Source organism: Notolepis coatsorum (genome assembly GCF_963971535.1).
Source record: "Notolepis coatsorum genome assembly, chromosome: 14".
In the NCBI taxonomy this organism is placed as follows: Eukaryota; Metazoa; Chordata; class Actinopteri; order Aulopiformes; family Paralepididae; genus Notolepis; species Notolepis coatsorum.
The window spans coordinates 77,130,297-77,152,503 of record NC_140178.1 but is presented as its reverse complement, the minus strand read 5'-3'; the positions used below and the strand labels follow the sequence as shown (position 1 = coordinate 77,152,503).

The window sequence follows — 22,207 nt, the reverse complement described above, 5'->3', positions numbered from 1 at the left end:
GGAGAAGAGATACATAAAGTGCTTTTGTCAACAGTTTTCTTTTCTTTCTTTTTTTTTAATAGAAAAAGGATCAAAACAAAAGGTTTAAGGTGGAAGGAGGGGTGGGGTGGGCGGGAGAAGGACAAGAGGAGTCCATGGATGTGACGAGGAGTGTGTGGTAAAAGGGGGCAGGGTGACGGGGAGGAGGAAAGTGCGGGTGGGGGAGTAGGGGGGGGGGGGGTATTATCTTTCAAAAATTAAAAAAGCGTTCCAATGAAAAAAACAAACAAAAAAACAAACAATAAAAGCGTGTTCAACCCAGGATGAGGCTGGACTTGCCGCCGGGTGGGTTTCTCCGGCTGCCGGCGGTGGTGGCGACATTGGCAGCTCCCGATGGAGCAGAGGGCTCTGGTGGCGTCTCCTTCTGTTCCTCCTGCTCAGCCTCTACCTCCTCAGCCTCTACTTTACTGTCTGTTGATACAGAAATTTGTTTTATGTCAGAACACACAATACTGCAGTACAAAAATAATAAACTTGATTGGACAGCTCTTTCAGCTCAAGTGCCATTGTATTTTTCCATTAAAAAATCACTAAAACGTTGAGCTATAAACGACCAAATCAATCAAATGGACCATACGGTCTCCGAACTACTTAGTACACTAGAAACGATAAGAGTTAGCCAAGAGATAAAACGAATGGCTGATTTTCCATCTCATTTTGGGTATAAGAGCAAAAGTGATAAGGAGTTGGCCAAGAGACCAACTCCTCATCTCTGGTGAAATAAAAGGATTTTAAAGGTGGGCTCTATTATTAAAAAAGGAGAAGAACGGTTTCTCCCTTTTCACTAACAAGAGCCTCAGGGGCCTTTCTCACTCACCAATCGGGGTTCCGTTCCATTCCGTACCGTCCTCATTGCGGGTCGGATGCAACCTTCCCCCTCCCTCTCCCCCCTCTAGTTTGTGTACACACTTCAGTCTTGGTTCGCTCCGGGTTCTGTTTACGGTTTGCGTTTTGGGCGTTTGCGCTTGCCGTAGGCGATGATGTCACGCTCGAAAATGTAAACAGGAAGTGTGTTAACACGGAGACTGGATGTTGATATAAAAGAAACAAATAACCAATAAATATGAAGTTATATTTGAACCTCTTGTCAAGCCTTGTCAATATAACCCACCCCCCTTTTCTCACGAATGGAACTCTGTTGTAGAGTCCGCTTTTGAGCGTTTTGCAGGGTTAACGATAGCGCTAAGCTAACGGCTAACGCTAGTTAGCTTAGCCTTTTACTAGTAACATTGCTCGCATCGATTATATTGAATGTCATTGATCTACTGGTCGACCACGGCCGACTGGTTGGGCACCACTGGTCTAATAGAAATAAATGCATTCGAACAAGAAAGTATAATATACAGCAATGGCTAACGCTAAGCTAACGCTAACGGCTAATGCTAATTAGCTTAGCCTGTCCAGCAGCTAACATTATCCCATCGCTCGTGGCAATTATATTACATGTCATTGATCTACTGGTCGACCACGGCCGACTGGTTGGGCACCACTGGTCTAATAGAAATAAATGCATTCAAACAAGAAACCAATGTATAGACATAGCATGGCAAACAAAAATTGCCAGGCCTAATGCGAGCCAGAAGTGCTGTGCTTTGTAACGTGGCTTCATGTTTTCATCCACTGAGCTGTGAGGCTCCACATGCTTGTTTGGTTGAGGTCTGAACTCTCAAATTGCCCATAAATATCGTTTTTGTGGGTATTGTCCAGTTGTTGCTGTGTGGTTTTATCTGCCCAAAATTCAAGCAAGCATGAAAAGCATTACAGTAACGACGTTGTGTGTGTCACGCCCCCCACTCCCACTGGCCCGCATCCGAAACCACCTATTCCAACCGTCCCAGGTTCAGCGGGGGGTAAAACGAATCAGCGCCGCTTCGCTCCCAAAAGGGGTGTGTCTGTCTGAGTGAGAACACTCCCCCCCCCGTCCCCTGATTCGATCCCGTTTGGTGAGTGAGAAAAAGGCCCCTCAGTCACAGGATGGTTGTGCCAGAATGTGAAACATCACAAGTGAGTTAAGGGCAGACAATCAGCTCAACAGTCTCTCCATTCAGGCCGACTGTAATGAAATCACAGCGTTGAAGGGGGAGGCTCTCGTTGCCCATTAAGAACCGTATATATAGCCTGCCCACGTGTTGGGAGGGCCATTTAGATATGATACAGCCAACCAGGAGATTTTACATTCTATTTAGAAAAACAGAACAAACACTCAAAAGAACAAAGAATTGAGTGGTGTGAGAGCAGGACAAGCTGGGACTTCATGACTGCGAAGTAGGAATGGGACGATATGCTTATTTCACTATACGATTTGATGAAAGAATTCACTTTTTCATTTGTGGTTACTTACTACTATGGAAGAATGAAATGTAGCCGATATTGTTCTGCCCCATGAAATGCATATCGTAAAATCTTTGCATCGCGATATATTGCATTTCAATATATCTTCCCCCCATCCCTACTGTGGTGTCATCACAGGTCATTATCTATTGTGGAGGAATAGACTGTCCTCTCCCTCAAGTTGAGCTCTTTCACCCTTCCCCCCAAATGTTCAGTCCCTCCCATGTCTTCTCTACCCATTTTATGGTGTTCCCCCTCCTCTCTCCTTGGTATAAAGGAGCCCCCTCTGAGATTCGTTCCCTTCTCCCTGGTGTCAAAGCTGGTCACAGGGTGAGGGCCATTCAGCCATTTTCTGACTATTTTGTATTGATACTTTCATCAGAGTTAAAAAAATTGTATTAACCGGATCCATTCGACTGAGTAAGTTATTACATGTTTCCCACACTATCTATTAATTATCTAATGAATTATGCATCAAAGCTCATGAAAAGGACTGTTTGTACAAGTACAGCACTCATTTGGCATTGATTTCTAAGCACACACAGGTAAGTCTGATGTTAACCTGCCATTATGTTAATAGCCTGTCCCGTTACTGACATGCACCTGGAGCTTAATAAATAGCTTTTCATACAAGAGGGTGGCCTGGCATCAAGGAACAGCTGGTTTGACTACAAACTATCGTGTTGCAACACGACAGGGCAAAAACAACATCAAAGAGATTAGGATGTGGACTCTTTTAGGAACAGAGTGAGTGCATGTGGCCATCTTGATTATATTATACGTTTTCAAAGACGGAGGAGAGAAAGCCTGTGGGATGATCTCATTTTTAAAAAATGGGCAGGAAGAGTGGAATTACCTGATCTGCTATAGTCTACCATGAAGCCATTCACTGTGGCCACTGGCTAATGTGAGTCATGCACTACGATTTAGAGAGAGAGAATGTGTGAGAGAGGGAGCATGCGATGCAATGCGAGAGCGTGAGAGAGAAAGAGAAAGTTTGGAAGGTTTTTCTATTATCAACAGAAAGAATCCAGGATGCTGCTTACCATCGTTCGCTTGTCCGTTCTCACTCTGTAATGAAAAACATTCAACAGTGAGCCAAAATTATCATCCGACGGGTTTCATGAGAAAGTCAGTCAGTCAAACGTTAATGTTAATAAGCACCATAAGTGCAAATAGATTTGGGGGGAGGGGGCGCTAGTACATTATACACAAAGCCACCTAGGCCTGAAGCAGACAACGCTGCCATTGAAGAACTCCCTGAATACAGATTAAACCTTGTCTGAGACAGAAAATGTCTACATAGAGAACCAAAGGTTGAGGTAATACTCAACCTTGAACAGAACCCATTCCTACCTAATATTTCCTTCTACAGACAATATATATAGACAATAGCTTCTTTATATTTAAAAGGTTTATAATCCCAATTGATGGAATTTCACAAGGTAATGTGAATTCAAAAAGCATATAGCTTAAAATTCACTATAGATCCAAGATACATTTTGTGGACTTATACGTTATCAGAGAACAGTATATGGACTATGCACTAAGCCTTTATTAGAAAAAGCCCAGACAATAACTCTCATTTCAACCCTATACCCCTCATAAAAAACCTTTCTTCCAATTCAACTGTGTTCAGATGATCTGCAGCACAGACCATGATTTTGAAATACATACTACTGACATAGACGCGTTTTCGTCAAAGAAGCTTTATGGATCACACGAGCAAGGGAGCGTTTCAATGATGTCACACAGGAACAATGTCTGAATCACACCAGAGCTAAAACACCTGACACCAGGGCCATCTGCTCCATTCAATCCTCCCCATTTGGAGTCAAGGGTTGAGTGAGTCCATTATAAAGAAACATTGTAGGATCCAACCCCATCCTCCCCCCGCACTGTCTACAAACGGTCTACCTCCTAACTTGAGAAATATGCTGGTGAGAGCTGATCTTTCTCAGCCAGACACTCGTGCACATTTCCTGAATATCACCCCTGGCAACTACAGATGCACCAATGGCCAGCAGTGCAATTTCACTCAAAGCTAGGCCCTTGGGCTTTAACCACCCAAAGACAAGAAGAATCTTCTAAATTGAGGACTTAGCAGGTTAACACTTTCACTGCCACACTACAGAAGGTTAACCCTTTACTATCACACTACCGACGGTTACCTCATCACAATGTTGAAATATAAGATAAGATGTCAGGGGTCATAGCAGCACAGGGGAGGGGAGACAGGCAGGGTAATAGAGATGACAATACAAATATGTGAGAACAAGAAATAGAAGCATAAAAGAAAGAAAAGAATAAAAGGTGAGGGCCGAACAGGTGAGACATATGTTACTCTATCAATAATAACAACACAATGACAGGTGAGATATGTTTACTCTATCGATAATAACACCACAATTAGCATAATGTACACCCCCCCCCATCCTGGTATCGTATAAAGATTCTATCCTAAGTCAAACCCATGTGTAAATATATATATATATAGTAAGTAAGTAAATCTACTCAGTACAATGTGCAATACTCCATACCGGGTCTTAATCTTCCCTGGTATAAGTAAACGGATTAGGCGGTTTGTCAATAAATATGAATGAGTGATGTGTGAGTCATTGTGCATGGTTTGCCTGAGTCGATACAGGGTTCAGTGGTTAAGAGTCAACAGTTCTCAAGTTCTCCAGCTGTTGGCCAAGTCAGGCCTTGCCCACGGTTGTAGAGCCTGATGGCTACTGGCCAAGGAGATGTGTGGTGTGTCGGGGTGTGTCATCTATATCGGTATATAATATGTAGTCAAGTGTCCTTGTAGAAGAGGACGTGTCAATACCCTTCTTTTAAAGAGAGAAGCATTCTAGATCTTCATGCTGGACACCCCAACTCCTAGAGGAAGAACATGACCAAGACAATGAATTTGACATTTGTCCCTTTTATAATTTATAATCTATAATTATTGCAGTCTGCTTTATGTCTGAGATTGTCCTTCTCATTGTCTTGCCAGTTGCCACCTTATCAATTTTGTTTTGCCCATTGGTACATCAGTGTAGGGCTGGGCGATAAAACGATAACGATAAATATCGCGATAAATTATTTCCTCGAAATAAACATGAAACGTGGTCGCAAAGTTTCGATATATCGATTTTCCAAGTTTGGCTCCGCTCAGCCTCGGCTCAGCACACTCACTAACAACAACCAACGTTACGTGATGACGTGCTTACGCACCACAGCTCCAGATGTGCTACTGTTTTGGTTTAGGACTCAAGGCTGGCTAGGATAATTAGCTTGCACGGCGCAATTGTATAGTTTGGCTGGCTAGGATAATTAGCTTGCACGCCGCTATTTTATATATTTACGTGCCGAGTATGTATGTGGCGTGAATTCTGATGCCACGGTTATAGTAGTATGTGGTATACGGTGGACGTCGTTGCACTGTATTGGGGCGGAACAGAGTATTTTAGGGATATTTAGTACATTTGGAAACATGGCTGGCTAGGATAATTAGCTTGCACAGCGCAATTGTATAGTTTGGCTGGCTAGGATAATTAGCTTGCACGGCGCTATTTTATATATTTACGTGCCGAGTATGTATGTGGCGTGAATTCTGATGCCACGGTTATAGTAGTGTGTGGTATACGGTGGACGTCGTTGCAATGTATTGGGGCGGAACAGAGTATTTTAGGGATATTTAGTACATTGTCATGGGATACACTGCTCGCTCTGGCTAACGTGCGCGGACTGATGACGACATCAACTCGTGACATTCGCAGCAGAAAAACAAGTCTATTAATAGCCCGTCCATCGGCGCCGGCCATAAGAAGTTAATTAAACTTGACAGACATTATATCGACGATAATTATCGATATCGAGTTATATGAAAATAATTTTATAATTTTATCGCGATAACGTTTTTGGCCATATCGCCCAGCCCTACATCAGTGTATCTTATTCTGGTTACTTATATCTTATTTACATGTTCATCAACACTACTTATTAAGTTCCCTTAGACGTGCCTCTATTTATCAAGCCCCTTGCCCTACAGTGCGACAGTATGATGGTTTTAGTCGTCACGGTCATCATTTATGACAGACTGTAGTCACTTTGTTAATTAATGCCAATAAGGCATGTGTGGGACAGGTGACTTCCAACTGGGTAGTCATGTCGCATGACATACTTAAGGAAGCCCTTTAGTTTTGTGTCCTTAGTCTGATGAAGAGAAATGAGCTCAAAATGTCACTGATTTTGTGGCATTAATAAATTAATTGCATTTGGAGCTTCCAGTGTGCAGAATTCTTTATTTATTTTCTTATCTCCGCTCACTCTCGTATATATATTGGATGTGCTCCTTGTTCACTTTGAAGTCTACATAAAGAATCCCCATCAAAAAACATTACGCTGGGGCCATTTTCACATACATGGATCTAGTCTACCATCACCCCAACTAGGCTTAATCTGTGTTTGGGGAAGCACTCTCTGGCAGACTGAAGGACTTTACCTGTTGTTGTACCTCTTGTTGTCTCTGGTTCCAAATCAGGGCGGGTCCAGAGTTATGGATGGTGGTCAGCTCCGGCTCATTGTTCTTGGGGAAGAGCATAGGCTGCTGGACTCGCCTCAGGGGGGCAGAGGGCTCCCCACACAGAGTGCCAGAGGGCAATCCGGCTGGGGTAAGAGAGAGAGAGAGAGAGGGGAAAGGAACAGTCAGTTACTGAACCTGTTACAGAGATCGCAGAGCTGTGTGTGATATACCGCATAACCTAATAGATTGTTATGTGGTGAGCAGTACAGGCTGTTTTTGTAATTGTTTGTCAGTTGATTCACAGTGAGGGCAGACAGGAAACAGAGCGGAGAATGTGACAAAGCATGGATGAGTCACTCAGGAGACATCAGTCATAGTATATATGGATGCTTTCCCAGACATCGGTCGACTTAGCCCCCAGTCCAAAAAGTCCAAACAGTGATGGTGGAGCGCACACCAAGAAATGTCATTCTCTCAAGATTTGACAAAGCCCCAACGCGTTATGCCAGAGATTTGACAGGAATAGCATGAGAGATGAGACAGAAATCACTGAAAATCAGTGGCCAACAGCACAAAATCAGATCGCCTTCTCTCCCAGACAGACTGCGACAGACCCACTAGATCCATGGAACTCTTCCAGATAGACAAACTCCAAGTAGTGCCAAAACACACATAACCCCACACTCCACATTCTCTCCTTGACGAAAGGGCAGTAAAACACCCCACGCAACTCCACATTCTCTCCTTGCCGAAAGAGCCGTAATAAGCAGCGTTAGGCCCATGTTGAGCCTGGAAGCAGGGGAGCAGGGACTGTGCAAACTAAGGCCCTGTCCACACGTATATGGATATTTCGCAAAACGGATATTTTCAGGCTCAGTTTAAAAAATCCTCATCCACACGGCAGGGTTTTTAAAAATACCTCCGTCCAGACGTAAACGCATATAAATTGCTCCAACAAGCATGCCGGGCCATATGGCGATAAGCGATATCTCAAATACCATAGAACTGTTGTTGAACTGTTGTCCGAGTATGCGTAGTGAGCTGATTTTCATTGGCGGCAGCAACTGAAAAGTGAAATAATGTAGTGACAGAAAATCCGAAGAGACAACGGACCCAGTACTTTGTTGGCTGTGTGAAAATATTTGGAACCGTTTGTGTTAAATTGTATCTGAATCGGGAGATTATCTTCTCTCTGTCAAAATTGAAAGTGTATATCTCCTTCGCATTAAGGCTGGCTGGCAGTGCACATAGAATAGGGCATATGTTATTGAAATTAGTTTTCTCTTAATACATTGATTGCCACGCAGTATGCCCATCATTATACCCAGTCTGCCACCGTTGAAAGCCTATGGAGATGTTTACCTTCTTTGCAGGGCTATAACTTTTAAAATTGTATCGCTATATTGACATTACTATGGCCCATTCAACATCCGGATGTGGGAACGTTCTATTTTTTCATTCATACATTGTTGTGTTAATACCGTCTTGAATATAAGTATGTTTATAAGCTTTTCCAAAAACGCTAGTTATAGGCCCAAACGCATATGATAGATTATCGATTGCCGTTTCTTTCCTATACACGATTACACGCTATATTAAAAAATTCAAATGTATATGATTGGTATACATTATGCTTCATCATGCATGGAGGAAAGGGGGGGGGGGTCGTTTATAATTCCTTTATCGTCAGTAATGGCTTTATGTAGTATGGGTTGATATATTGATCAGACTGTTTGCAAACAAAGAAATGCACAATCGGGCTGAAAATAACGTTACTGTCCTCTTACCGTTCGCCGATGAGACTGGAAGAAAAAGATCCCAATTATTTGACGCCGATTGCCTAGATCCATTTCCGGTTTGTATGGCGCAATAAACGCCGAAATCATATTGATTATTGCGTTATGGAAGCGATCCAAATGCACGCCAGTGTTTGTCTGTAGTCCCGTAGCAAGATATTACTGCCGGAGGGATTTCCTCGACGCACTGATCACAACTTCCGGTCTTGAAAGTGTAACTCTTCCGACCATCCACCAGGCGGCGGTATTGAGGCATTGCAGTCTCATTCAGGGTCCCGCTGCAGCTCCGAATGAATTATGGATGCCATGGCAAAAAAATGAAATATTGATTTCAAAAACAGCTTTCGCCGTTCAACGCATGGCAGGCAAACACGTCGTAAGCCGTTTTTGGTGGTGGATGTGTTAACGAACGCATCTACAGTATTTCTATATTTCATATAGTTTTCTACTCCAGTGCGCCGTCAGACAGATTCAACCGACGCTGCACAGAGAGGCGCTTGTGGAATTCCCCATTCCTGGAAAAAAATCGGCTGACAGGCTATTTATGTTCTATGTAGGCTATCTTGTTGCAAAATAATAATAATAATAATAATAGCCTCATTAACACGTTCTGCGCCAGAACCCCCGAAAAATCTTTTATTCTTTTTTAACACATTGAGTGCCACGGACGCGTTTTGTCGTTAGTTCATGCCAACCTTTGTGTGCCCCCGACGCTATATAGCGTTTGTTTGTAGTTTTTTTTTATATTGGCGATTTGAATTCATATTTCATCAATCGAGCCTCGGGTTAGTGCTGCAGAGTCTCTCTGAGCTCAATTGGGAAGATACCGCCCCCTATCGTCTCTCCCTGTGTAACTGCACCCCATTACTTTACACTGACGAAAGGGGGGTGGCCAGTTTCCTCATTTTACTTTTCCGTCAAGGCCAACTGAAGGATCGATTGTGCTTGCTGGGCCGGTTAAACGTGTGGATTATGTATTTACAGGACCCAACGCTGTAATCAATAAGCGTGATCGATATTTGGAATGGCGATCAGGAATTGGAATAATCTTTTTGGATAACATCTGATCTCAGGTAAGGAATTTATTTTACCAGTCTTAGGATAATCAGAGCTGTTTTCACCTATATCTCAGCGTTTGCCCTATGCGTGTGGCTGTGATCGCTGATCAGGAAATGAGAGAATCGATTTTTCAGCCCGCCTCTATAGCGTGCATAAGTACACATATACTATCGATAATCTAGCGTTTATTTGAAAACTATTCATAAATAGGCCGAAAAATGACAACGTTTTTGTGTATGCTAGAATATTCCAGTAAATGCCTTTTATCACGGAATCTATATATTTTCCTGAAAAATGAGGGCTTTTCAAAATGCTATAAAACGAAAATTAACCGATTAAAAAACAATCCATTTCGACAACGTTTACTGCAAACAAGTCATTGATAAACGACAGGCAGATTAGACACATAGCCATAATTTAAGAGAGATTATGCATTCACAACGCTATCATTGAAGTGGGTCCTGGCATTTAACCATGTTTCCCATGTTAATGGCTGGCACTCAAACTGTTAATATTCTATGCTGTCTCACGGACCTCTGTGTATCATTGGGACTCATTCTGAGACGCCGAGAGTGCAATACCGGCCGAATCCTGCTAGGTGGCAGTATCACCTACCCTTTGAAACCTTATTTCACACTGTATGTTACATCGTATATGGTCCGGGTGGAGAATTTAGACCAAGCCAAGTAAATTGCTTCATCCGAGCACTTTGAAACGCGGTCAGCACACTCCATGCATATTTTGTGCCAGTTCATGTCAGGGACCCGATGGACATCAACACTGGAAATCGCGATCAGACAATTGGAATATTCTTTTTGGGATACCTCCTAGTAAAGGTAAGGACTATATGACATCAATCCTACTTTGATCCAACAATGATTTCACATCGATCCAGCCGATCAACGTATGTAGTATTCAAATAAATGTCGTTGCCAACGATCAGAGCATCAAAAAACGACCCCCACCCCCTTGATGCATTCATGATGAAACATAATACCCATTATATACCTTTGATTTGGAAATAGTAACGTGTCCAGGCGAGCAACGCAAACGCCTTTAGCAAAATTCACATATCGCTCCATAACACAGTTCCCAGGAATTAGCCAGGATCACTCTAAAACTATACAATATTCACCACGGGATAACACGCGACTATACATGAAAGGATTTATTCTTTTGTCAAATGAGCCATAGTATTGTCTCCATAGCTATAATATATATAAATATAGCCCTGCAAACACCGCGACGCACAGTGAAAATGCCTATATTTTAAAGCGTCGCGTATTTACTACAGGATGAGGATAATAGCCAGCGCTATCATTATAAAAGGAGAAACTAATTGCATTCTAATTTATGGCATTACAGTCCAGGTCTGTTAACACTTCCAGCGCCAACAGCAGAGGGCGCTGATGGCCCTTCAGCGCCAGTGCTTTATCCAATGTAGGATAGGACTCATTTGCGAGTGCTTAAAATATATCAAATATAGTAGCAATAGATCTAAATAACACGGTGATCGTCAGTGAGTTGCTTCCAGTCAACATGCACGAAACAGATAATTTTTTCATACATACATTTCCGTTTTATACCGTGATGAATATGAATATATTTCTAGAGCGTTCCGTCTCATCTCAATAAACTCCAGCAAATCGAGCTTCAATGTATTTCGTTAGAAATCGTGCCATTTGTCGCTTGATTTATGAATTGTTTTCAAATAAACGCTAGATTATCGATATTATATGCGTCATCATGGGCGAACAGAAGCGGGGTCTGAAAAATCGCTTCTCCATACTTTGGCCAGACTTCTTAGATTGATGCACAGCCCCAGCCAGAGGGATTCCAATGATGTGCAATACCATCCGGGAGACGTTAGGCAGCGGTATTTGCCCTTTGCAAGCTCAGACCCATTCCCAATGATAACATCAGGCTGGATGGATGAAAAATGAATGGATATAGCGAATAAAAGAAATATCGATTAAAACCCGGGATTTCTCGGGTTTGGCGCCCAAAGCATGGCGAGTTAACCCGACTTATCCGGGTTTGGCCTCCAAAGGGTTAACACTTAAAATCATTGGTAAACAAACAGTGCTGAAAATAATTATACACTTTGGCTGCTGTTCTGACAGGGTTAGGGTCTTTACTCTTGACTACATTTGAAGAAGAAAAAAACGCAACATTAATTCATACATTCTGTAGAGATGGATTTATGGCGTGATGTCATTGTCGGCCTGGTACCGGACCGCTCAGGCTTAAGAGGTTAACTTAATGGGGGGTCCAAAACTCAAGATTAGTTGCGGCTCCAGACCGCGGGTTGCCGATCCCTGCTCTAGACGATACGTTTAACGTGGCTACATGGATCCACTGAAACGGATATTTAAAAAAAAAATCTTCACTTGCGTTCACTAAAATGCGTTTTTGAAAATCTCAGTTTTCTTTTCCAAAAATGCTGTTTACGTGTGGATGAAAGGCCCAAACATAGAGGAAAATGTGCATTTTGCTAAATATCCGTACTCGTGTGGACAGGGCCTAAAAGACACACATGATAACAGCTGTAGTGCAGGAGGAGTGGGGAGGGACGGGACAGAGAGCTCGTCTGTGACATAGGGGAACAAAGACGGCCAAAGACAAGGAGTAGCCATTTTGGTCAGTGGATGACTGCTTGATAATGGAGTGAAGTGAATCAGCATTGTTGAGAAGAGCCTCTTTATGAGTCAACAAGAGCTCCTTCATCAGCACAGGCCCCACATTACTGAGGCTAATCAATTCCCTGGACAGTGATGAAGGACTGGCAAATGGAACAGGATTAAGCTAGACGGATGCATCATGCCATCGTCACTACAACACATATCCCATTACTTAAACCTATGGGCCTCTGTCTCGGTGAGACACAATATCAATCTAAATATTATGCCTGGTCGGTCCCAACTGTGTGGAGGCTCACAGATCAACCAGCTTAAGAGATATACACAGGCCTAAACGGCCGCTGTTCTCGGCCGAGGGCTCTTCTCTGATTACAGGGTGCCACTTGTTGCGGCTGGAAGACCCGGGATACTTGAACAAACGCAAAACACTGTCATCTAAGAGCTGGATCTCAGCAGAGACACGCTGCTGCCAAGGACACTGGTAGTGGAACAACAGCTAGGCCTGTGCTTATGGTTCAGCATCAACAGAACGTCAGCGCATTCCGACACTCTGATTGAGCGACACCACAGTGAGAAATCAAAAGCCCAGGCGTAATCTATACAACGTGGGGAGGGGAAGAGTGTGTGATTATGATAGGGCTAAGTGTGAAGTATGGACATGGCCTCTAAGTTAGGGGTTGCAACCTAGAGGACATTGTTCAAGATGGTTGCTTTTGTATACATGGGCTATGTCTCAATTCAGGGGCTGCATCCTTCAAAAGGCTGCTTTTGAAGACTGAATGCGTCACAGCGGCACGACCAAATCCAAGGCTGTCCCGTTTCCAAGGGTCCTTCAGATGCAGCTGAGAAAAAAGCAGCCTTCTTTTCCTGAATTTGGAGGATCCAATGGATGAATCCTTCGGGACAGCCAAGTATCCCAGAATGCATTTCACACCAACCGGCAGTGACAGTGGAAGGCTGAAAGCTGTTTGTATGATCTAGGACCATTATTATGTCATAGTATTAAGTTTATATTTTCTCAGGCGAGAAAGTTTAGATTCCCAACATGTGGTCAGTTTATCCAAATAATGCCTGAAATTAGCCCCAATATTTTCGGAGATGGGGCAGCTGGCCGGATGAGACCCAACCTATCTCAAGATTCCTTGCACGCCAGGTGTCGCCAACTCGAATATGAGAGTAATAGAGCTAGCATTTTAGTTTGAACTTAAAGAGCTAACGATATAAATGTCAAAAAATAACTCAAACAAACTCCTAATGGCCTTAAAACCTAAAATTTTCTTTAAAATAGTGATGCTAAGTAACTGATAGGGGTGTAACGATGCATCGATTCTAATGTGATGATTCAACTGCATTGATTTAAAAATGTTAGAATAGATTAGAATCGGGAAAACAAATTGTGTATTGTTTTTATTGGCCTATAATCCATTCATGCTGAGTGAATCAATTCCCCCAGCCACATTTGTGTATTCAACATCTTTTGGGGAATTAACTGATAGAAAATGTGGTCAAATGAAGAGATTTCATGATGCATTGAATCGTTGCCTGAAGAATCGTAATAGAATCTAATCGTTGCGAGGTTGAATCGTTACACCCCTACTAACTGACGTTGCAAACTGACATGCCTTTGTGGACCACGTCCTTCGAAGCATGCAGCCCCTGAATTTAGAGACAGCTATAGTTCCCCCCATTGAGCGGACAATGGGCTTACACAGCCACCAAAAGAGGAACTACAAAATGGCATGCTGTAGCATGCCAAAGGAAAGAAACCCGTTTAGCTACATTGGGAGTTCATATCCAGGCCAGATGGTTCAAACAATGTAAATAAACACTAGGCTTGGGCGGTATTACGGTATACCGGGGTATTTAGAAATACAGACGGTAGGGGTGGACGGTATGGTCTAAAATTTATATCACGGTATAATTTGAAGCATAGACGGTAACGGTATATATCACGGTATCATCGTTTTTGATAAAAAACATTTTTATTTTATTTTATATAATTTTTTTTTAATTTTTATAAAATATATATATTATATAATTAGACTTGTACTTGTATTATCTGCGAGACAACGTCACCACGCAACAAGCTCCACTGTCTGTGTGTACTCTAGTAGCCTCCAGCTACGGCCAGGATTCTCCGGAGCTGCACCTGGACCTATACTCGAGTAGCCTCGAGCAGAGCTACGGCCAGGATTCTCCGGCGCTGCACCTGGACCCTATTGGCATAACGTTACTTAACTGTGCTCAGCAAGCCCTCAGCTCGAATACGCATCGAATCAGTGTTATAAGACATTGATATCAGGAGCTATCTGTAGCTACTGCTAGCCGGATATATAACGTTAATACAACGCCTCAGTGAATTATTTAGTTCAATGGGACATTTCGTTTTGAACGGTGAACTAACTTGCGCTAACGTGAGCTAACAGGTAGCATACACGTCTCTACTAGACTTTGTGGAGCGTTTGTTGATGTCAGGAGCTATCGGTAGCTGGCCGACTAGATACCGTTCGGTTAGACAATGCCTCATCATGTATTAAACTAAAAGTGAATAATTGACTGGGTCATTTTGTAACGGTAGCTAAGCTAACGTTAGCTCAGGGAGACGCCGCCGTCCTCCCACTAGACTCGTGTTTACATGCGTGCGGTAGGGGCTGGCACGCCCACTGCGCGAAGCCTCCTAAATAACTTTTTCCAGTTCGCACATATCTATTATCTATGACTAATTCTATCTATTTTTCATTCATACCGTTTATACCGTATACCGTTTATACCGTCCACCCCTAACAGACGGTATTGAAAATCAATACCGTGAAAATCACAGTTGGTTTTAAGTTTCTATTTCCACTGAAACTGAGTTTATACAGGGACGGCATTGGGTTTCGGTTTCCATTAGTGAAACAGAGTTAACTTTCGAGTTGGTTGAAGTGCGTGCACACACACACAGCACGGCCAGCAGAGGGCAGGGGAGGCGGTCCGTATTTCCCCGCACAGAGCTGAGCTGAGCAAGATGCCTGTATGCATTTCCTCTATCTCTGAGCAGCTGCTAAAGCTTAAGCAATAATAATATGTTACCATTGAACGATGAAGCGTCGAAGTTAACCACCGTCACTCCAGCCCACGATGAGCTCCCTGACCACAGATGGCTAACGTTTTGTCAAACAAGAGCTAAACTTGCACACACTGTCGCATTTGGACAATTAAAGGACTGGAGTCTGTTCGGATTTAAGCAAAACCCTCGCGCCACGAGTCGACTCGCCAGTGACTTCATCCAGCACAACGAGACTACGAGACGGAGGCACTTCTTTGGGAATGTAATATAAAACGGGGTGAGTGAGTGTTGACATTTTTTAATCCTAATGCAACTGGCTCACGTTGATACGATGGTGCCGGGCTGCCGGCCGGGCTAACTAGCTACCGTTAGCTCACGTCGATACCTGGATGGTGCCGGCAGGCGGCAGTGGCACTGGCTACCTTCTGTGATTTGTTTACCTCGAGGTTGAAGAAAGTGCACTTTCAGGTTGAAAGAACGGCCCTAATCTCAACGTGTTTCAATATAAGCAAGCGTTATGTATGGTGATAATAACGAGTATATTGTTAGCTGCGCCGCCGCCCCCCCCCCCCCCCCCCCCCCCCCCCTGATGAAAATGAAAGTCATACCGTCATATACCGTATACCGGGGTATTAGGTTATCAAGGTATGACGGTGTGAAAAGAATTATACCGCCCAGGCCTAATAAACACCTGCGACTGCTACAGTAATCAACATGAACAATAATCTCTCCAGACTGAAAATAAACTGTGCTAATTGAAAACAGGCCAATATCCTTGTCCAGGTGCATCCGTGAAAACGGGACAAGTGAATTAGGATACCTGACCTGAACATGACCCAGATCTGAGAGACAAGACTAGCAGGAAAACAGCTAGACAAGCTAAAAACAGCCATAGGCTGCAGAGGTCAGAGGCCAGGGTAAATGTTACATTCTCCACACAGTGTGTGGATGCATTACATGCAGTAAATGGATTGCTACAAGTGGCTAATGTGAAGGCACGTGATGCCATGGGCTCATGGGTCAGTCAGTTCCTAGATTTTTGCTGATGGAGAATCCTCCTGCTGTAGGCTTTGCATTTTCTTGTTGGGAGCGCTTCATAAATCAACAACCTTAACCAGATGTTGATTTCATTAACATACACGAGACAGCAATGGCTGCTGCATAGTGAAGAGAATTATGTTTGGTTTAAGCTGCACCTGTATTCTTGTAGACCTTATGGTGCACACACTACGCAAGGCTACATTAATTTTTCATCCGTGCTTCCTCTGCCGTTCCCTGTGACCTTGATGACTCAGTCATCTTCGGGTCTTCAAGTCTTCCTAGTGCTGCACTCTGCTGCCTGGATCACTGAGCTGAGCTCCAATAACATACTACATGCCACATGTCTATAATATGGTTCCACGTCATCAGCCCAATCTATATGAAAATAACAATGAATGAACAAGAATACGTGTACCTGGTCCATTACTTATCAGTAGGGGTGAAACGGTACGCATTCGAACCATGTACCGAACAATACACACATGCCCCGAACCATGGAGGTCGTACCGAACGGTACGCATTCGAACCGTACACTGTTCGGTACGACCTCCACGGTTCAGGGCATGTGTGCATTGTTCGGTTATATAACGTTACGTTAGCTATGAGCTAACTAACTTTAGCCGCGAGCTTACTAATGTTAGCCGCAAGCTAACCGTGGAAACGCTCACAGAGAAGTGACTCCACGACACCAGTTCGATTAGTGGGGAAGGGGGGTATATTGACGAGGCTTGACAACAGAGGTTCAAAGATACTTTTTGATAAGAAAGTTTAGTGCTGGTTGAGCATTATGCATACTTTATGTTGGCCTTTGTCTATAATGTGGCTACAAAAATGGAAAGGTTTAATAATTTTTTGTTTGCACTAAGTTAATACTTTGACAAATCTTACCTATATTTTTCAGTCAGTTCGGTCTTTGTGTGCCAAACATTATTAAAGGTAAACTTTTTTTTTTACCAAATAAATGAGAAGCATGTTTAAATCAGCAATGCCTCCCCTCTTGCTGTACCAAAATCTCTCCTAGCTCTAACCGGTCACTGTCAAAATAATGTGCCTGATGTCAAATGGCCTCATTCTTTCAGTTTTTGCATGACTACGTCCTTGAGAATAACTGAAAAGTTGGATTATTTGTATGGTATTTTTGGAGTGTTAAATTTTTTTAAAATAAAAAACAACGTATACCGAACCAAAAACCGTAAACCTAACACAGTGATACGAACCGAACCGTCGATTTTGTGAACCATTCCACCCCTACTCATCAGTGAGGTCTTATCTCCAGATGGACAAACAGCTAGGGTCAAATAGATTTCCTCCAGTACGGCAGGGTGTTCTTCACCTATTTAACCATTGTATACCATTTTTGGGCTGTTTTGGGGGAGGGGCAGGAAATCTTTAGGGGGATAGCAGGTCAACAGTAGATGTCACATAGAAGTGGTGACATCATCTGAAAGCTGGGAACCTGAAGATTAATTTGAGATGCAGTGCTCATTGTACGTCATGGTTTTCTAGTCATAAATCTATAATAAACATTGTGTTTTGCATTTGGCATTGACATTTTGATTGTATAAGGGCTTAGAACATTATGATGGCTTTTCCCATGCTTAACTATGTCTCATAATTTGTTGCAGCAATCTTTGGGTTGATAGCATTTGTTAAACAAATTTGGTGCAGAATTTAACTATTTTTGACCACTCGAGAATCGATAAACATGATCCAAAATACCACATTAAGACACTAATACCTTGATTTGGTGACTTTTTCTAGAACTAAGACTTTTGACATTTGGGGATTTCTGTAAACATCAAATTTATGGACAATTAGATGGCGAGCACTTCTGTTCTGGAAATTGCTCTGAACCCACGCCCCTATTGTCACTATACCTAGGAAAGCCATTAATTTTATTAATCTAGTTTGTGGTTGTAAAGTTTCAAGAGGCTGTGATTAGAGGTCACAATAGGTAATTTTAAATAATAAGATCAAGTTTAAATGTTTACCCACTACAAAGAAATGGGGACTAACATCACCACATATGAATACAAATCAGGCTCATTGGATCCACAAGAGTCTCCGATTTCCAGTCATACCCAATTTATGCAATTCTGAGACTGTTTAGGGTCCCCACTCCAGTATGTAAAAATGGTAAAATACACCATTTTTAGAATAGGCTGAAAATAACACATTTGTATTGTACTACATGCTAAGAACTGCATAGGATTAGCATAAAGTGGGCATGTATTTAAAAATTAAGATGCATGGCTACCTATAATACAACCCTCTTTCATTCAGATGTCTTGAGGTGAGAGGTCATGGGAAGTAACTAATATGACATGGTTGGTATCTATGGATGGATACCTTAGGTTGTCTATGATACCAGGATATTCACTCTTGCTTTAAAATGACACAGGCTCTGAAAGACAGTCCTGCCGGCGGGATGTTGAGATCAAAGCGAATCTTCTCCCAGAGGACCGAAACTGTGTATAATTCCAAGAGTTTTCCTGACTGTGGTGGAGCATATTATCCATGACCTGAACATTTAAAATTACTCCCTGGCCCGTTTGTTTGTTTTCAACAAAGAGATAAAAAGTCTAGTTTCCACTCTAGTTGGTGCTGCTGTGGAAATGTGGCCTTGCAAAAACACTAGTATATAACCATCTAATGCATTCTGTCAGACTCCTGTACAGTGACCCAGTGATTTGCAAAGTCTACTGATATTCCATGATTATGAAATGCTCTTAGTTTCCCTGCCTGGAACACACCTCAAAATTCCACAATATTCCAGAAACTCCACAACTAGTAGGAACCCTGCCTAAAAGAAAATGTGAATTACACCCTATATTTTGTGTCTTTCCCTTGTATAATGTGCAATCCACAATGCATTTACATGGCTTAGGGCTTCTGGATGGATCCCAATAGCTTGCATTTGCTCCTAATGTACTGTTCTCTTAAAGATTGAGAAAGACTGTTCTCTCCCCCCCCCCCCCCCCCCACACACACAGACCCTACAGGCAACTTCATCCACACAGTGAAACCCCTATGCATGTTTGTCCATAAGGCACAATACACTGATGATGCACGTGGAGATAGGGTATGAAGCGAGAGAGATGGAGGTAAAGAAAATGAGGGTAGTTACTGGGTGGGTTGCCCCTCCGATGGGCATGGGGGTCGTCGGGCCCGGCGAAGATGTTGGAGGCCATCTTGTTCTTACGCTGGGAAGGCGCGTCATCGTCAGCCCCGAATGAGATGTTGGAGGCTCCGCCTGGCGGCCGCAGTACCCTGGGAGAGCAACACAGGGACAGCGGTGATCAGTTGTGATGACTTGACACACAAATCACACCTCCCTGCCCCCAGGACGATGATAAACACACTGGGGGTCCAATGGTCTCCACTCTGCTGATCAGCTGCAGCATGGCGCAAAAATCAATAGTCAATGTGGAGGCCTAAGGCTATCCACACATGGCATTCTCCATGCTACACCCTAGCCCCGCCCCTGACACACAAGCACGGTCTCTGCTCTCTAAGCTCCGGCTGTCAACCAGTCAGACAGATACTCAGTCTCTGGCCTGCAGCTGACTCCAGTCGCCTAATCTATCTCACACACACACACACACAGGGTTAGCTGGTCAGCCACTGCTCCTCTGTTGCATGGCATAGATTCCATTCCAGTGACACAGGGGGGGGGGGGGGGGGGGGGTCACAACTACAATAAATAACTATATCATCATTCCGTTATTTAATGAGCTGGAAATCAAACCAGGTGCCCTCTGGGTACAGTATGGCCACCCACTGAAATATAGGTCACCCCCAATAATTAAATACCTTTTCTAGAACAACATAGAAAGAGTGTGTGTGAAACAAGGCATGGTAAACAAACCCTACTTTCCAACGACATTCTTTCCTTCATGGGCTGAACAAAAGGGGACAGCATAATGAGTAGGGAAAGGGACGGTCGGGCCTGGAGGACAGAAATGGATGTGTTTGCAGAGCCAGTACTCGACCCCTCCTTTTGATTTCAGCGAGGAGCCCCACAGCCACCAGCTGACACACCGAGCAGCTGTCCGTCCAGCCAGGCAGATGGAATCCAAAAAACGAATTTGCTGCTAATATACTCGAGTGAGCAAAAGAACAACCACCAGACAAATCGAAAATAAGGCGGCGAGAGGAACGCATGTGTTGCATTTGCTCGTTTATTTCTTGTTTTATATTATATACTGTCCGTCACGATTGGCTAATAAAACAATGCCTAAAGCAGACTTCACCTCCCGGCCAGAGGAGATGAGCTCATGCTTTCCACACGGACTGCAGCGGCCTGGCAGCAGAGACCCCACCCTACAGTGAAACTGCTACATGTTTTCATTGAAGGAGGAAGAGGCACTAATGTTTTACGATCTGGGGGTCTGCGTCAGGAAGGTGTAGCCGGGCCCCCGGCCAAGATGGCATGCCTGATCACGCAGGGTGTGAGTGAGGCTTATTATGGTGGTCAAAATCATTTAGCTACTGAAGCAACTAACCAAATATCTGCATGCTTTTATTGAGCTGAACGCCCCCCACCCACCCAAGTCCCCGTCATGCGAAAACAGCATCATAATCTGATTTTTTTACAATGTATTACGAGATGCGACATGCTCGCTCATCAAAAACGGACCACGAATGGATTTCATTTTATTAAAAAAATGCCCCTTTGCTTGGTTATTTATTTCCCCTGTGAAGGCAGAGGAACACGTCCAGGGCTTCAGACCGACACCCTGCCTGGCTCCTAGAGGCTCTTTTTCATTCCGTCTGAGGGGGAAAGGCAGAACGAACCCAGTATGTGGGTCACTCGGTACACAGCTGCCTAGATATATATACACCCATACAAGGATAACAACGAACACCATTAGGATACATGTCTAAACTTAATTTATTACCAGGATTATCTCGTCGTATTACGTACAACGAGCCAAATGGAAGCGGGTGAGCGATGCAGTCTAGTCTGGGCTTCTTCCTACAGTTAATAATCGAATCAGTGTTACTAATTTTTTCCAAACTAAAACAAAAGGCAGTTTATAAGGCCGCTGAGGATAGTTGGGAGGACTCTTTCAAAAAGATTTCTAAGAAGTGATCCATCATTCTGTGCGTGACTCAGCGAGGAGGAGAGTAAAGTTGGGCAGGTCAGTAACGAGCCGGACAGCTCTGCTCAGCCTTCTTCTAGAATTGTGTGAAAAACTCGCCTCCTCTTAGCGGGTAATACTCTTTAAAAGAGCCTGTTTAGCGGCGGGCATGGTGGCTACACTAGTGCGCAGCGCGAAGCTATACACCACGACAGTAAGTATATAATAATTAACAAGACGGTTGAGCTAAATCCCGAACGATCCCCTGCTAGTTAGCTGGCTCGCCGTCCTATTAGCAGCCGTTAGCTCGCTGCGAGGCTTTGCCCCAAAACCCATTTCTTTTGTTTGTTCAAGAAGCTTTTTCTCATCATTTACCTGGAACTGCTCTTCGCACCAGCCTCCATTCCTTGAAAGGTAGTTGTCGTCGTCATATTATAAGGTTGTAATTCAGCCTTGGAAAAAAGGAATTAAGTGGGATTTTTTGAAACTAGAAAAAGATTTTCCTGTCGATCCTTTCCGCAGAAATGCGAAGGGACGTAGACTCCACCCGACTCTGTCTGCTGCGCACGAGACGAGGGGCGCGCGTGTGGCGCGGCCGCGGGGCCACAGGGCCCGCCCCCTGGTGCTCCGCCCGCTCTGGTTGGACTGAACCTCGC

At 43.6% G+C, this 22,207-nt stretch overlaps 1 protein-coding gene across 1 annotated transcript; it reads right to left on the bottom strand.

The window, feature by feature from the left end:
• jpt1b (Jupiter microtubule associated homolog 1b) lies at positions 1 to 22,121 on the bottom strand. The gene is made up of 5 exons (XM_084328689.1): positions 21,927 to 22,121; positions 19,595 to 19,737; positions 6,863 to 7,026; positions 3,417 to 3,441; positions 1 to 450 (listed from the first exon to the last, which is right to left on the bottom strand). The coding sequence occupies exons 1-5, from the start codon at positions 21,980 to 21,982 to the stop codon at positions 293 to 295; spliced, it is 546 nt and encodes a 181-aa protein (XP_084184815.1). The 5' UTR covers positions 21,983 to 22,121; the 3' UTR covers positions 1 to 292.
• Between the last annotated feature and the right edge of the window lie 86 nt (positions 22,122 to 22,207).